The 17,117-nt window shown below is 43.9% G+C and overlaps 2 protein-coding genes across 7 annotated transcripts; one reads left to right on the forward strand and one right to left on the reverse strand.

Moving 5' to 3' along the window:
• The first annotated feature begins 487 nt into the window (after positions 1–487).
• On the forward strand, positions 488–4,363 carry pgam5 (PGAM family member 5, serine/threonine protein phosphatase, mitochondrial). 4 transcript variants are annotated; one of them, XM_084024163.1, is made up of 6 exons: positions 488–1,039; positions 1,597–1,772; positions 1,927–2,052; positions 2,293–2,381; positions 3,192–3,325; positions 3,823–4,363. In XM_084024163.1, exons 1-6 carry the CDS (start codon positions 813–815, stop codon positions 3,971–3,973), a joined length of 903 nt encoding a protein of 300 aa, XP_083880289.1. In that variant the 5' UTR covers positions 488–812; the 3' UTR covers positions 3,974–4,363. The 4 variants fall into 4 exon arrangements, with proteins under 4 accessions (XP_083880289.1, XP_083880290.1, XP_083880287.1 ...); XM_084024164.1 differs by having other exon boundaries at positions 3,195–3,325; XM_084024161.1 differs by having other exon boundaries at positions 1,927–2,051; positions 2,286–2,381.
• A 1,042-nt stretch (positions 4,364–5,405) lies between these two features.
• On the reverse strand, positions 5,406–17,075 carry ankle2 (ankyrin repeat and LEM domain containing 2). Of its 3 annotated transcripts, none has more exons than XM_084024128.1 (13): positions 17,016–17,075; positions 14,221–14,730; positions 13,044–13,238; positions 12,402–12,586; positions 10,579–10,767; positions 10,372–10,494; positions 9,908–9,971; positions 9,343–9,522; positions 9,149–9,251; positions 8,490–8,680; positions 7,378–8,248; positions 7,050–7,181; positions 5,406–6,388 (listed from the first exon to the last, which is right to left on the reverse strand). In XM_084024128.1, the coding sequence occupies exons 2-13, from the start codon at positions 14,717–14,719 to the stop codon at positions 6,178–6,180; spliced, it is 2,943 nt and encodes a 980-aa protein (XP_083880254.1). In that variant the 5' UTR covers positions 14,720–14,730; positions 17,016–17,075; the 3' UTR covers positions 5,406–6,177. The 3 variants fall into 3 exon arrangements, with proteins under 3 accessions (XP_083880254.1, XP_083880255.1, XP_083880256.1); XM_084024129.1 differs by having other exon boundaries at positions 16,941–17,063; XM_084024130.1 differs by lacking the exon at positions 17,016–17,075 and adding an exon at positions 15,705–15,798.
• Between the last annotated feature and the right edge of the window lie 42 nt (positions 17,076–17,117).

Genomic DNA, 17,117 nt, shown 5'->3' on the forward strand with positions numbered 1-17,117 from the left:
GCAATATAAGGAAGTACGGGCATAAAGCAAGGACATGAGGTGAGAGGGTCTCGTTGGTGGATGTTTCAAGTTTGGAAATTACTGTGTCGCTACAAACGATCATATTTACAAGTGCCTCATAACAATTCCCAAGGGGATAAATGTACTTTAAACTCTAGTATGTGAAATGTCACTGTAATAATTATCAATTAAGAAATAAAATAAAACTAAACTACTGCTCCAGGCTAACTGCTGATTTGCTGTGTTGTTTTCTTTTCCTGGGCAATTGTATGTCAACATGGTACTTGTGCCTTTGTTCCTCATTTCACCAGTAACAGTATTAGTTATTTGTAAAAATAATAGTGATCAAAATGTATGCTCCACCATGTGGTAGTGTTGTGCTGATGGGGAAATATGTCAAACCGGACATTGTTAACTAAATCCAGAAGGTGGCAGTAATGTGACACGAAGGATTCCAGCTGCAGTTAAACCCCAACGAAGAAGAAGAAGACAACAACGACGACGACGACGACGAAGAAGAAGAAGAAGGCCCACCGTAATGTTTGCAGGAAACTGCTGCCTGTATTAGCTTGCTGTTAGTTGTGCCGGATGTATTTTTAGTTTCAGTTAAGAGCCGCACAGTACGTATCGGGCCCGAGAAAGCGTATTTTGTTTCCCCCGCTTGAGTGGAATTTAACCGTCAAACAGCAGCGAGCGAAAGAAAGCCACACGCCTGTTGGGAGACGGCGTTTACACCTCGGTAACGGTAAACCAATTACGCTCAGCTAACGTTAATTAGCTAGCAAGAGTACGCTTATTCGGCGGCTCACGGGATGTCGTACAGGAACACGTTGAAACTAATTTGTGGCTTCGCTGGAGGCTCCGCCGTCCTGGTCTTCGCCGCCGCCGCCGACTCCCGCGGATACTTCGCTGAGCAGCGGAGAGAAGCGGCCAGTCGGTGGTCGAGATTCACCGTTCTTCAGGCTGCGCAGCCGGCGTGGACACCTGCCAGCCACACACCGGCCCCGGCGGGACACGCCTGGGACTTCAACTGGGACAAGTAGGTGCCGCTACACGCGCTCTGGTCATGTGCACGCTGTCCGTAGCGGTCTGTTCCACCGTCCACTCCGGCATGGCTTTAACGCCACGCCAAACCTCCGTCAAATAACCACCAATTTAACCACCAACGGGCTACACACGTCACATGTAGGTTGATTACGTGAATGTACACGACGGGCGATTTTAATATCTTGGTCAATTGAATAGGTGTTTTGGATTCATACCAAATCCAAGTGTGGACCAGAAGGATATGTGGGATGGTTTGATCCTTCTTCTTCTAGGATGTTGATCACAACTAATCGGCTATAAATAAATACGAATGTAAAGAGTTTTGCTTAGGATTTCTTCATAACAAGATGTTTGGAACATCTCAACATAATATATTGATCGTTAGTTTTTTACTGCTATTTGTTCTGTCCTGTCTCTTATCGCTGCTGCTGTAATTCTGTAAATGTCCCCACAGGCGGACTAATAAAGGATTATGTCATCCTATCATCTTAAAACATAGTCACAAAGCCACTTGTAATCTCAACATCACCTTGTCTTGCCTCTGTTTAGGAGAGACCCGTCTGCACTGATTAATGAGAAGAAGACCCAAGCTCCAGCAACCGAAGACCCCAGCTCCGAGCAGGACAACGGCAAACCAAAAGCTACTCGCAACATCCTCCTCATCAGACACTCTCAGTACAACCTGAGTGGGCTGTGTGACAAAGAGAGGATCCTCACACCATTAGGTCATTTCTTCCCCCTTTAATCTACTTGGTTCAGTCTGGACAGTCATTTCATTCAAACTGTCACAAGCATGCATGCACGCTACCACCCTGTCGGCAGAACGACCTGTTTCTTTGCTGTCATTTGTTATAATGACCACTGTGTCTCTACTTCCAGGTCGTGAGCAGGCCGAGTTCACGGGCAAGCGGTTGGCAGCGTTGGGACTCAAGTATGACGTTCTGGTCCACTCCAGCATGGCCAGGGCCATAGAGACGGCAAATATTATTGGAAAACACCTCTCAGGTAGTGGATAGACGCGCTTTAGAGCTGCATTGTCAAACATGTTTTTTTAATTCTTATTTATTTAAGTCAAGTTTATTCCAAATGCTCTAAGCTTAATAAGATTTAACAGATTACATTTTATATGAACAATAACAGTACTCCATACTGTGTAATGCAAATTAAAATGGATGCAGATGCAACGATGAACAACGCAAATGTATATTAACATTTTTCGCTGCCCCGAATGTCGTACGGGTCTAGGAGTGGAGCTCGTGAGCTGTGATCTGCTGAGGGAGGGCGCACCGATCGAGCCGGTCCCACCTGTCACTCACTGGAAGCCCGATGCTGTGGTGAGAGAAGCTACACGAGTTGGTTACAGGCTGGATTTTCTTTGCACACCCTTGTTTCGGTAGCTTTCTGCAGCTGTGCTGCCCATGTGTCTGTGCAGGTGTCCAGTGTTCATTTAGGCTACCTGCTACAATAATCAGCCAATACATCAGTGCATTGCCACAGGAATGGTCAAGAGTTGTTTTCCAAAATGCCAATGTTGAAGGGAGTCTGGCAGCTAACAACCAGCTATTCCATTATTATTTACTCACTCAAATGGATATTTTGCATGCTTACAATAATCATGTTTCTAAATAACAAGTTGGTAAATGTCTTTTGATTATTGAGGACTTCAAGGGTTGGGTTTATGCAATTGCACAACTGTAACCCAATGATATCTAGGAATGTATGTGGATTTCACACCTTTTCGAAGAATGCATTATTGTGTCCTTCCAGAAATACTGTAATACTGTATTTACTGAAATAAGTCCTAGTTACGTCTCCAGTTAAAATGACAAAGATTTCAAACATTGCTGATTTTAATCTTTATGACCTTTGACCTAAAAGAAGAGATCTGTACACGGTAGCACCATGACATAGTTGGACTATACTTGGGTCCTATAAACAACCCATGTCAACAGCTTTGTGCCCTCAGAGATCCAGTGCTGATTCAGCCTTTAGTAGAAGCAACATTTTACATAAAGTTGGCCTCATTTTGGAACAAAACTCTTCATACATTCCCCACAATGCACAGCAGCATCATGTATTGAGGGGTTCAAACAGAACTCTTTCATTTGACAAAGATGGCTTTCAACCTCTCTACATCCCTCCAGCAGTACCACGAAGATGGAGCTCGCATCGAGGCAGCCTTCCGCCGCTACATCCACCGGGCCGACCCCATGCAGAAGGAGGACAGCTACGAGATCATCGTGTGTCATGCCAATGTCATCCGTTATTTTGTCTGCAGGTTTGTGTTGCCAGCGGCTCAGCAGAGTCTTCTTGCTTTGCTGATGTTTGTGTTGAAGTTCTGCTGCAATGCTTTTCCATAGGATGGTTTTAAAGGAATCGTGCTTCACTTGTGTCATTGTGTTCTTAATGGAATCTAATAAGAAAATTCCTGTTTGCTGTTAATATTGTAGCTGCTACATATTTGTAGCCTTGTGCGTTTCTTGTTTACTGCATACGTTCGTGGAATTCTGATGTTGATATATCGTCTGCCAAAAAATGCCAATGTTACTTTTGTTAGTGTTTGTAATGCATTTGTAAGGTAATTTACATTTAATAGGCTAATATTGGCAGATTAAATCGGACCCTACTGTGCATCTAGTTAGTTATGAAATATGTTTATCCTCCAAATGACTACTTACAGGACAAGATCTCAAACAAATCACATTATTTGTTAAACAAGGGCCGTGTACATGTACAGTAGCTCCAGTGATGCTCATCTCCTTCTTTGACTCTCAGGGCTCTGCAGTTTCCTCCGGAGGGCTGGTTACGTATGGGCTTGAACAATGGCAGCATCACGTGGCTCACCATCCGACCCAGCGGCAGGGTGGCCCTCAGGACTCTGGGAGACTCTGGATTCATGCCCCCGGACAAACTAACACGGACCTGACAGCCCGACGATGGCCGGTTTCTGGGGTCCGGATGCCCAGTCAGTTGGTTGCAGGGTCAAAGCTCAGTTTTCTCCTTAAGTGTCTTGAAAATTACTTTTGATGTTATTATTTTCTAACTGAACTCCCATCATGTAATGAGAGACTCTGAGGATGCGGTGACTTCCGTGCCATTGAATGCCAGCAGAAGTGATCAACAGCTGCTCCTGAATGTAACTGAAGATTTTTACACAGGTGACATTTTTAAACCAAAAAAGTTGTATTTGTATAGCTGTTGTCAATGCAGATCTTGCTTAGTGTTTCTTCTGTTGGTACAGTAGGCTGAAGTGTGAGGATTATTGTGTTGTATAGTGCAGTAGTAAATAAAAGTCAAGGATGAATGTCTCCGTTTCCTTCACGTTTCTTTTCCCAAATATCCAAAAAGCACAGACACGTTGGCAGTAAAGTAGGGGTGATGTTTTATTGATTAGTTGGAAAGCAAATGAGGTCTAGACATACAGAAATAATTCACCATGAAAGTTAAGTTTTTAATAAAGCACAAGAAGCATGTTTTAAGTTTTTTAGGTGCATTTTTGCAAAGTTCCACATTCATAAACATTCAGAGATCAGAATTCGATCCGTTGCCACCTGAGAGCACAACGATGACGATACAATCTTCTCAGTGAAGTAGTTTGTGCTCTCGGATAAAAGGTTTAGTTAATAAAGAAATGTACATTCAGAACACACGTTCCTCTCAACCCAAGTAGAGTGACAATCTGAATATTTAAAACGATTGGCTTTTTTGTCCTACAGATAGCCATCAGCCCTCGAACAGCAGTGAATTCATCCCTAAGTTACACAGTTTGGCTACAGCAGATGTACACTCACACTCCACCATTGGAGTTAACAGGTTTTGAAAAACTGCAAGTACCTGCCATGTGTACATGAGTTTACTGTAAGCCAATTTGAACCATAACGTCAGGCATTAAAGCTCTATTAAGCTCAACACTGAATCAAACTACTTTTTGGAAGGGGAGAAGGGTGAAAACTGCCGATCCCGCTGGGAATCAACATCAACTACTCTCAGCTAATCAGTGGGGTTCGATGGAAATGTAAGGCAGTTTATTTAATTTGAGATATCAATACGTAGCTAATAAATACATCTGGATTCTGTTGCCGTTTAGTTTTGGAGTCAACCCTTTAGTGGTTAAAAACAAAAACAACAAATAACTGAATACAGCTTAAAGTTGGTCTCCAACTTGGCAATTTTAAAGTTTAGCCCAGACAAGACCAATTTGAAATGACACTTAACAGATAAGTGTGATTTGTCATTCATACTGTGGGAGGTGCTTGTAAATGAAAGATATTTCAGAGAAAAATTAAATTGCACAGTATAAGGCCGCCGGAAGTGGCAGAAAGGAAAAGTCAAGACATGTCCAGGAACTACCAAGAAAAGATGGAAAATGTATGCATTTATTGAAGAACAAAATAAAAACATGGAAGATCTCAGTCTAATCAGTTTTCCCATGTTTGCCGTAATTCATCTGTGACTGACGCAGCAAGTGAGGTCGCCGTTTCCAGATATTTCACGTAAGAGCTAGAGAGTGTGTCCAGCTGACAGAGCTGGTCCATCACTTCAGAAAATTAAGGCAATTCCTGAACTGAGGAAAACATAAGAAATGGCAGTCTGTTTTAACAGCATTAATAAAAACATTTAAATTTTGTGCTACTGACCAATATACAAAAAAATAACTTTTAAAATATTGACATTTTACTTTTTTTTTAAAGAACATCCTCAGCAACAGAATCCTGTTGAAGGTTCCACACTAAGGTTTTAGTGATGGACTAACTTTGGGGAGTGCGGCTTGTATTCACGATATTCAAAAAAGTTGACACAGGCTATGATACAGGTGCTTGACACATCTCACAAATAACATTACCGTCAATTCAACATGGCCCACACCCATACAATACATAAATTATCAAGGTTTCTTTTTTTCCTTTTTAAAGTCTTGAGTTTACATCACAACCCAACGTGATGAGAATTCCTGTATTACATAGGGGCAGTACCATACGTTGTTAATACAAATCTTCCAGACACTTGTGCATATTTCGGTTAGGTATGTGGTTTCTGAGCTCGGGTGCAGCCACCTCGGTGCAGCTGGATTCGTCGTAGGAAGGGGAGCTCGGTGTCGGGGCTGGGAGAGGGTATGGCCGTAGTGGTGGGTTAGATCGGAGGCTCATTCAAGTGCTTGAGGCGGATGCGCTGGATGTAGCTAGCATTGGCAGGGCTGTAACGGCTGGGGCTGAAGTCTGGCGAGGCGGCATGGCGGGCGGGACTGGAGCGGCCGGTGGGAGACATCAGGCCGCTGCCCGGGGAGCCGGGAGTCTGATGCTGCATCCTGAGACGTGGTTTTACCACCGCAGGGCTGGGCCAGCTGGACGACACACAAGCAATGCAACACCCGTCAGTGGTTTACAACATGGTTACTTTGCTGCTGACGCTCAAAAGGGAACATTTGTACAGATGCTACTGTCCCATTGTACAAAATCACCACAAACTGGCTGCATGGGCCTGACAGAGATGTTTAACGTCACGGGGAACGGGACAATTTGATTTAAACCTTTCCCCTCGGTTAGTCAAGAAATGCACTACACTAAAACACCAGACATGTTTGCTTCTAAAAGAGCATCTTCAGCTGCCACACTTCTTCACGGAGCAGCCATCTTCTACTTAGTGATCAGACAATTGGTTTGTCAAGACATATGCACACTATACAAGATTACACCATTATTTGTTTTTTTGAATTAATTCTCTGGAAAGTCAGCATCGCCTACATATTAGTCATAGTGTGGGCACACTGTATGAAGTGCCTCAGAGGTAAAAATATGCTTTTACTGTACACATGTAAATGCAGCCAACTATATCACCGTCTAACATGCATGCCATGCACTTCTTTAACAAAATGAAGTCTGGAGGTGAATTGTTTCCACACACAAATATTTAAACCTCACTTTGTAGGCCATGACAGCATCATAAACACATATAATAAAATCAGTAGACCAAACACAGAAATACTATGCATTGTAAGTACTAACCTCTGCATGTCTGACATTGAGTATGACTTCATTGTGCTCTTCCACTTGTGAATACTGGGATACTTCTGGGGATCGATGTCTAAGCCATCTATTGCTGACAAGACCTGTCTGTCCAACTTGGATGGTGAATCCCTGTAAAAACAAAGAAGATTAATCCAGTGGAATATGTCAGTATTGTTATTCAAGTCTTCAAACCATCATCAAATCCATTTGTAACTGGCTGCCTGTCAAGTTTCCCAAATAGCAGTCAGTTGGTGTTGCAGTACACTTGTTTGGACTAGAACCAGAGACTACAGTACCCCGAAACTCAGAAACAAGCGAGACTCACCCGTCAATGAAAGGCCCTCCTCTAATGTGCGGCGGGGTCCTGGGTAGAAACACATTGGAGTTATCTAAGGACTTATAGGAGGACCCAGAGGATCCGGAGCTGCTGAGGTCCCTCCCCCCATGGTCCCATGACTTGGACCGAGCACAGAAGTTGCGCCCCCCTGATGTTGACCCCCTTGTCCTTCCTAGCACCTCCACACTCTCCTCTGCTTCAAAGTACTCCTCTGAGCTGCCACTACTACGCCTCTCCTCCGTCTCTCCTCCCTCTATTCTCCAGCCCGGCCCCTCCGCCGTCTCCCCATCCTGACTGCTGTGACCAAAAGACAGGCGGTTCAGCCCAGAGCTGAGTTCTGTGGCTGAGGAGGAGGCGTAGGAGTCCCGAACCTCCCTGTGTCGGCTCCCGCCACTGCTCCGCCGCTCCCTGCAGCTGGCGGTGCTGTCCAGCGGCTCTTGCAGCGACATGCGCTCAAACTCTACCATGAGGTTGGAGATGGGCGACAACAGGCAGGAGGAAGACGGGGAGGTGCGAGGAGTCACCTTGTCTCCATTGTGAGTCCTATCTCTGGAGGAGGAGCATGCCCCGTTTTTGCAGACGACGCCAGGCGTCAGGAGGCCGTCTTCGCAGCAGCACAGCAGATCCTGCTCGGCCGCCGTCTCGATCAGGTCAGCCCCGCGGTGGTGCAGCGCAATGGGAAGGATGTGAACCTCGCGGCCCCCCACTGCCCCCTTCAGGCAGTCCTTGGACGCAGCAGAGGATGTGATGCTGGTGAGTGCTGCGTTCTGACGATTCTTCATCTCCTCGAGGCTGATGTCATCACCCTCATCCAGAAAGGCACCGACTGAGATGGAGTTGCAGAACTTTTTGGGCTTGCCTGCAACCAGGGAAGATGAATCACCAAAACAGACTTAAAACTGGTCATTATTAGTGGGATCTTATCACAGAATCATGAGAGATTTTGCTGCTTTGTCCATTTTCATCATACAAGAGTAATATCTGAGAAAACTGATTACACTACACTGTCAATTGACAGATGTAAAAGGAGGATCATCTGAATATGCGTAGAACATTTCTTGTTTCAGTACTTGGAGCTGATACGGAGCGGGGGAAGGTACCTGGAGAGGGGGTTTTAAACCTGTTGCTGTTCTCATTCTCTCCAGCCTCCTCATGAGACCGTGGGCTGAAATCCTTCTTGCCAAGATACTCGTCCAGCTTGCGAAGCCCCTCAGTTGATGACAGATCCACAAAACTGTCCAGAAAGTCCCAGTACTCAGCCCACGGGTGGCCCATCTCACGAGCCAGGTCTCTGTAGATAAATGATGAGGTGTCATTTTGTTTTCATAGTTTCTTGGACATGGCTAAATCATTCACTGATTTATATTGAATTTTCCTGCAATTTTATAAACTGATTTATGCCAGAGAACAGCCTGCTGTCACGGTGCCAGGAGTTACAGAGCTGTTGATTCAATTGGATGGTAATTTTGGGAGCTGCAGTTTGTGGTGCTGCTGAATTGCATTTTGTCCATCCCCTTTATATGAATGAGGGTAGGCTGAGATGTGTATGAGAAGAAGAGAGTGGAGATGACATTTAACATGTTTCAACCCAGGGTGTGTAGTACATGGCCCAACATGACTGTGGTGGAAAAGGTATTTCCTCCGGTGTATTTTCTTCATGCATCACAACCGCAGTAGTATCACCTTCAGTAGTAGCACAATATCTCTGAGAATACATGGTTACAAAGACAGCATAAGCAGAGGAAGGTTTTGGACATACCTGCCCACTCTCTCTGCCCCACGGTCAGGATCAGACTTCAGGATGTGGTGGAAAAGCTCCGCCCGGTCTCTGGGTGGCGTCTTCCAGCACCGACGGAAATCATCTGCCTACGGGTGAAAACGCGCGCTGATCACTGGATGTTTTCAATGACACATTGATGGACTTATAGTAAACAGACAGGTATCCAGGTAAACTTGCTTTAGAAGGACTCAGTGGGCCAGCGAAGGCTGTGACAGTCATCACAGGGTCCATTGGGCTCCTCGTATTCCGCTGGGTCAGCAAGAGACTTTCAGAGGACTCGGGTGACCACAGACCACCAATGATTGGCTGAGAGGTGTTGTCGGTCGCCCTCAGCAAAGGTATATAGCAGCGGTCTGCGAAACAACAGACAATTTAAAGTTGCCCTTCACTACAGATGAGATAAGACAACATATACAGTATGCAGAACTTCATGCCAAATGCGATGATCACACGCCGTATTCAGTACAGTATCAGGATTACACTGCAACGGTCATATTTCTCAAACAGGCTGACTCTCAGGGGATTGAACCATGATGGTTTTTATTGTGTTTGGCTGAAGAAATTAGATAAAACCAACACATAAAAAGAATTAACGTTAATTTGTCACAGCAAAATTATAAACAACCGTAGCATATAACATGCTACTTTTATTTCATCAAGCCTCTCCAAGTGGAGGTACAGTGAACGGCATATGTCTGTATCCCGTGTGTGTGTGTGTGTGTGTGTGTGTCTCCTTACCCTCCAAATAGTCAGTTATCTTCTGCTTCACTGCTTGAGTTTTATTTTTTCTGCTACAAATAAGCTATGGAAAGGAAAAGAAAGATGTATAAGCTCTATACAGTATAGACAGCAGAAAACATACAGCTGTTGCTGGATTAGCAGGGGAAAGAATTTGCTCATGATCATCATCTAATTTTAGCCTTCTATGTGCAGTGAGTGATTGGTGCCAAAAGATTTAAAAAGCAAGCTAAAAGGTCACCGCTTGAAAACCTGTGTGAGCATAACAGTACCTCCCCCCAGCAGCTTCTGGCTGGATCCCAGTGTACAGCAGTATTGTGCAAGGCTGAGGAGCTGCTAGACAGCTCTCATATGTACATTCGTGAATCATTTCTGTGTAAAATTCCCCAGCAACACCACCTAGGTGTACTGACGGTGTTCTCACTCAGCATGTGTTAAAAAGGGTTCAAAATAAAACTCCTTACATCACAAGGCTTCTGGCCATCCTTGTTCCTACAGTTCTTATCACTGTCAGGATGTGAGCAGAGGACATTAACCACGTCTGGGCACCCAAACTTACAGGCAAAGTGGAGCGGTGTTTCATAGCCCTGGAAAACACAGACAAACCTCATGAACACAGCCGATTAACTACATTTAGACAGAATCTAATGGGGTTTGGTGAAATAACTTACAGCCTTATCTGGAGTGTTGAGGTAAAGATCTACAATGTAGCGGATACGTTTCTGCAGCATGACATCCTGGTCATCTGGATACATGAGGCGCATAAACTCAGGGTTTTCCAAGGTGTCCAGCAGCAGTTGGGCTATTCCTGCCTGGTTCTCCTTGGCTGCCACATGCATCACGTTGTACCGGCAGCCCTCCTACCAGACAAAAGAGTGGAACAACTGTATGGATCAGGACATAATCCTCTTTAATCTCCTGTCAACAGGAAACCATGCTTCATTTGGCCCAAAAGCAACGTTTGACCTTAACGTCACCTGCTGAACCTTTTAATGATAACAACAGTTGGTGTTTATAATATAGAAAGACATGTAGGTTTAAAAATACCAACTTTCAAGACTGGCGAAAACTCTCTTATCACAAATGTGTTTCTAAACGAATAGATTCATTCTTCATTCACAAGCCATGTCAGAGTTTTGTCTTCATCTTCGTAACTGAAAGCTTGACAAGGGCATTAGCTGAAATGTTGGCACTGATGTGGAAAAGACATTCATGTATCAACAAACGCCAGCGTTCCAAGCGAGACGATTTCATCTCTAGGCATTAAGTTCTCCTTAATGCCTACTGAGGAAGCCTCCTCCATCCTGATGTCCTCACTCTCCTCTTCTTTGGACACTCTCTGTCCCCCAATCTCACGACCTGCGCGATCATCTCCCCCCCCCTCCCTGGCTGTCTGAACCTCTGCGAACCAACAGATTGTTGTTGCGAGCGTCAGAGAGAAAATGGAAGAAATCGGGCCAGCACGAGGACCTTACTCACTACCACCACCTCCTCTCTGACTTCACCTCAACTGTTTCGGCAGCTAAATCTGCCTTCTACCTGGCAAAGATCAACTCTTCTGCCTCCAACCCCAGGAAACTCTTCTCCGTGTTCTCCTCCCTCCTCACCCCTCCTACCCCTCTCCCTCCCTCCTCCCTTACTGCCGATGACTTTGCTACTTACTTTACCAAGAAAGTAAATGACATCAGCTCCTCATTCACGCCTATTCCCTCCCAGAAGACATCTCCCCCAACTCTCAACTCGGATGGTCTTACCAGCTTTAGCCCCCTCACCTCTGAAGATGTTCACGCACTTGTTACATCTAACCGTGCCACCACCTGCTCCCTCGACCCGATCCCCTCCTCTCTTCTCCAAGACATCTCACACGACATCTTGCCATTCCTCACCACCCTGATCAACTCCTCCCTCACCTCTGGTGTCATTCCAGTGGATTTTAAGACAGCTACCGTGAAACCTCTCCTTAAAAAACCCACCCTACAAATGTCGCTCAGCAAAGTCCAGACTCTTCTCTGTTCTGGCGCCTCAGTGGTGAAACGAACTCCCGACTAATGTCAGGACAGCTGAGTCATTTGCCATTTTCCGAAAAAGGCTCAAGACTCACCTGTTCAGACTTGATGATGAAGGGAGCCCGCTTCAAATCCTTCCCTTGTTCAGACTCTGATCGTAGCACTGTTGCTCTTGAAGTACTACTTTACTCAGATGAGGACCTAACACTTGTTCTATTTTTAGCTCTTACTTTATCAACAATGATACGTTGTGGTTTCTTTGTTTCCTTCTTTTGACAGATGTACTTATTGTAAGTCGCTTTGGACAAAAGCGTCTGCTAAATGACCTAAATGTAAATGTCTATTAATAGCACATAGTTGGAGAAACCACAACAGTACTACTACCACAAGCTAAACAACATCAACTCATAACCGTTTTCATTAATGACGTGTTCACGAGAGTGGTTCTGAGAGTACACCAAGAGGTTAACACAAAATGATATGCTCACCTGCACAATAGTGGGATTATCCCCTGAGCCAATGAGATAGCGTGGGTTGCTCCAGACCAGCTCGCCGAAGGCCACCTCGTCACCCTTCTCCACAGCTTTCCTCAATTTGGCCGTTAGGTCTTGGCAGCGTGGGCTCTTGAAACTGTTTGCCCGCTCTCGGTTGATAGTATCAACCTCCATGTTGTCTAGTGTGGAGAGGGAGAAGAAAGTGGAGGAAATGCACCGCTGTCAAAAACTCAAAATATTATCCAACGCTGGTTTTCCCCATGCATCAGTTTGTGTCAGCTGCTATTGACCTGACAAAACCCAGAAGGAATTATAGAATGTTTCACTATATTGAGCATTAAATGCCCGACCAAAAGAGTGAAAATGTGTATAAGATGCGACAATTAGTGAGTTATTAATTAAAATTTGAGTTGAAAAATGGTCTTGCAAATTGCAAGGATGCAAAGTGCGACCATTTACATAAGTATTGACACGTGATACAGCATGACTCCTTTAATAATACAGGGAACATTATATTGACAGGGAACACTTCAATACTTAAGTTTCAACCCTGCTCAGTCGCTGGCCTCCAACATGACACACAGACAATATATATGACAATAATTGTATTTTAATGAGAGAATGGTTTCTACTTACCTTTACTAATGACCAGGCCCGGTTTGACAGGAGACACACAGGGTGTAGATTTGTTGGGAGAGGGGAAATAGTCACAGATCCCCTTAGCAAACTTTTCAGCATCCTCGCGGTTGGGGAAGGATTTGAAGCGGGCTCCCTTCATCATCTTAACAGCTTGAAGGGCATCTTTCTTATCTGTGTATACGTGTGCTCTCTCTGCAGAAACACACACAAAAAACAACTGAGAACCAGCTTTTCCCATTTATACGGTTTCTCCAAGATTGCAATTTCCTGTCTTATTAACTGTTCGACATTCTAGGTGGCAGTTTGTGGATTTAACAAAAAAAAAAAAAATTCCTTTCTGTCCACTCAGCCTGTAATGTCATATTTTGATGAGGAGCAACTGAGTGCCACTGCTTTCACAGTTGCAATAAAGCCTGCCCTGTTAACATTACCAGCATTGACCTTTGTGGTAGCTCAAGATTCATTTAGATCAATAAAAAAATCCACAGAGTTCAGGCAGTCATATTTTTGTGTGTTTTCATTCACTACAACAGCAGCAAGTCCTCCAAGCAAACACAGAAACTGGACAACAGATATCACAAATCAATAAAGGAGCAACATGACAATATTTTAAGGTGGACTTCAGCTTTGAATCAGTATAAAACCAAAAGTTGAACCCATCAAAGAAAATAGAGTTCAGATGAGTCATCTATTTTATTCCAGACTGAAAGAATAAGAAACATTGAAAAATGTATACATTTGAACAACATTGTTGATACGATAAATTTAATTACTATTTTAATTTACACTGATCTATGTATTCATTGTGTATGTTTCCATCCCACAATTACAACAGATGGAATCAAAGTTTTGACAATTTGACAGTTGAGAGGCGGCAGGAACAAGGGGAAAGCAACAACACATGTTCACAGCTGGAATAAAGGCCAGGACATTGTGATGAAAGTAAATGGTATGTGCCACCCCAAAAAAGAAAATCACATTCGAAAAAAATATATATTAAATGGCGTAAAAACAAACTATCACTATTTAAATCAACTATTTAAATCTAGACAAGTTTAAAAGTATTTTTCTGACACTGATCTAAAGGCTTTCCTGTAATTCCAATTCCGAACTATCATTTTCTTTTGCAAACTCTATATATGTAATGCTGAAATCTGTCGGTCAAGTAACTTACCATTTCGAGCCAAAACATCCTCCCACAGTGGACATACTCCAAAATAAAAGGTTGGGGAAACTTGTGCCGACTTTGATGAGGTTTCTGTTTTGGACTGAGAGTTACTGCCTTCCACAGAGCTGTTTGAGGTCGCCTCTACGGAGATCTCCTCTTCCTCTGGAGGGTTAAGTCCCACACCGTAGCCAAAGTCCAACTCTTCGCTGGCAGCCTCAGCGGGGTTGCTGCTTGTTGCACCAGTGGTGGGTGCAACTGCTGAAGTGGCACATGACCCAGGTTTGGCATAATCTGCAAGAGAGCTTGCACCTCCCAAGACACCTGCCGAAGTCCTCTCCACTTCAGTGGCACTGCTCTCTGGCCCGGCCAGGAATCGGGCTAACTTCCTCTCGAACGTGGCTCGGGTGGTAGCGGTGATAGGGCCACACTTGAGTTCTGCTCGTGCAAACTCCTCGCGCAGTTCATCAGGACTTAGCCCCCTCAGCCTGCTCAGAACTGCCTCCATGCTTCAGCTCCCTACAACACAGCACACAACCCCCTTGGGCAATTACGACCAGCAGTCCATGAACTAAATAACTACCATGTTTTCTTAACTGTTATTCAAGAATCATACATTTGTTGTTTCAATTAATACTTCAGCACACTTACTAAGATTTCTTCAACACTACAATGTCAGATTAATGTAGAATATAATAAATAATAGCTCCTCTACTATTACTTACAAATAACCATACATTCTGAAAAACAGGAATTGTCATTGGTCGGATTGGGGAGACTCAATTTAATGACAGAGTGTGTAGTAGGTTTTTACCTTCCACTATATTCCCCATAATGCGCAATCCAACAGCCTGTACCTGCTTTGTGTGGATATTAAGACTACGTGCCTTCCATCCTTTGTTTATTTTACTTACTCCAACAAGCTGCCACATATTGCAAATTAAAATAAAACAGACTGAAGTGTCCTACAAAGGAATCCCTTCAGTTACAATTCTTTCCAGGTAGGCTGCATACATATGACTGTATATCACATAGTTGATGCGGACGCTCAACAGCTACACAAATATGCGCGAAGTCTCTGTGATACAATAAAGCAAGTGCTACTGCAGGTCCGGATACCCACATTATTCACCCAACACGTTATGTCTTGGAGAACTAACCACACTGTAGTGGGACTAGCGTCTGCTAGCTAGCTTGCTAAACAACAAGGCAGCGTTAGCCGCCGGCTACAACGAGGGAATCTTTCAAGATGAAAATCAAGACTAGACAAAAGTAAAGCACACACATTTGGGCTGAAATATTAACGATTGTAAATCTATAGAAAATTGGATACATTATATCAATAAAAGTCGCTTCATTAGCATGCTGTCACGCCCAAGTATGTGGTTTTCGGGATGTAACGCTACACATTTGATACGTCTTCGTATTTAAGATGCCGATAAAATCAAAGTGTTCGTGGTGGGATCAAGTAACAAATGTGTCCCTATACTTACCATTGAACATTTGATTTAATATACTCGGAGCTATGGGAAAACCGTGGTTAGTTCTGCCCAGATAAACTGTTGTACAGACACAAAGCTAGAGACGGTCTGCAATAGTCTCATTGTTTACAACATGTTCTGCGCATGCTCAGTTTCAAGGGAGGGCGCACGCTGCATTCCAGACCTGTGAGAAAACTCGATCGTGAACGACCTGTGGTGACAGGCGACCAACATTAAGTGAATTGTCACATTCCTCTCGAAAACACAAGATAATTTGAAAACGGCACGTGACACTACTGACGAATGTGACCGACCTCCACACTACATCGTTTTTGTATCATGGCCACAGTTATGACATTCTTAAATCATTACTCTCATTAAAATATCTTGCGGCCATCCTACTTTGGATGTGTGAAGTTCAAGATCAATATCAAACTTCAGTTGCAACAGCTGCTGTAAACGCCATAACGTTAGCATAACAAAAGCAGAGCCGTCCCATGAATATGACATTTATTATGACGTTAATGATTCTTAGTTGTAGTGTATGGTTGTACGTTATCTTAAGTCCCTTCTTCCCTAAAATACTTTGCACCTGTACGTTTGGTCGCGACTTTCGCAGGAAATGGATATATGTGCTTGTTACTGATCCATGATTTGAATAAAAAAAAAAGTAGAACGCCAAAGCTACATAGAATAGAACATTTTAGGACGTCTCTTATATTTACGTGCTTTCCCCGAAGACGTGAATGTAGCACCATGCTCTCCCATGGCAGATGTGACTAATCCAAGGAAACGATAACCTAGCATACACAGCTCGAGGTTGTTCTGGTCAACAACACATTCACCTTATTAAAATGAACCAAACATAAGGTATTGGTTTAGCTGTAGTGCTGGTACAAACATCACGCTAAAGAATCTTCCGTATTGGCACAATCCCACGTATGCAGGCCAACTTGGCTCAGGCATGTAACGTTATAAGGCAAGTCGACAGCAAGACGTGACGATTATCCAGCTAATCATACAAAAACTGAAAGAAACACAATTTACAAAAGTAGATCATATGTGAGAGCGAAGAAAATTAGAGTGACGTTCGTTGGCTATACAATCCGTCGAAGAAGCAGTTTGAAACACATGCTAACAGTCATTAGCCACTTAGCAAAGCAAGAAGCTAATCACTAAGGCTACCCGTTAGCAATAGCATACGTTAATACATACAGTTAACACATTGTTTCTTACGGAACACATTACCTTTAACACGTATCACAGTTAACTGTCCTGCAATGCTAGCTGAAAATAGTATAATTTTAATAGTGTCATGCCCACCTCCTCCTCCTCTCTCCCCGGCTACTGATGCTAGCTGTCTTCACCGCGACGGTTTCAAAATACAGAGAGCAAGGACCCGGTTCCGTCTAACATAGTGCCTGA

This window comes from Eutrigla gurnardus (assembly GCF_963514095.1).
Source record: "Eutrigla gurnardus genome assembly, chromosome: 13".
Taxonomy (NCBI): Eukaryota; Metazoa; Chordata; class Actinopteri; order Perciformes; family Triglidae; genus Eutrigla; species Eutrigla gurnardus.

What these genes read in the sequence shown, in the direction of transcription:
- ankle2 (XM_084024128.1), bottom strand. Translation starts at nt 14,719, where the DNA reads ATGGAGGCAGTTCTGAGCAGGCTGAGGGGGCTAAGTCCTGATGAACTG. An exon ending in GTTTAAAACCCCCTCTCCAG is followed by an intron (nt 8,249 to 8,489) that starts GTACCTTCCCCC and finishes CCCTGGTTGCAG; the next exon opens with GCAAGCCCAAAAAGTTCTGC. An exon ending in GGAGGGCCTTTCATTGACGG is followed by an intron (nt 7,182 to 7,377) that starts GTGAGTCTCGCT and finishes TTGTTTTTACAG; the next exon opens with GGATTCACCATCCAAGTTGG.
- pgam5 (XM_084024161.1), top strand. Translation starts at nt 813, where the DNA reads ATGTCGTACAGGAACACGTTGAAACTAATTTGTGGCTTCGCTGGAGGC. An exon ending in TGGGACTTCAACTGGGACAA is followed by an intron (nt 1,040 to 1,596) that starts GTAGGTGCCGCT and finishes GCCTCTGTTTAG; the next exon opens with GAGAGACCCGTCTGCACTGA. An exon ending in GAGGATCCTCACACCATTAG is followed by an intron (nt 1,773 to 1,926) that starts GTCATTTCTTCC and finishes CTCTACTTCCAG; the next exon opens with GTCGTGAGCAGGCCGAGTTC.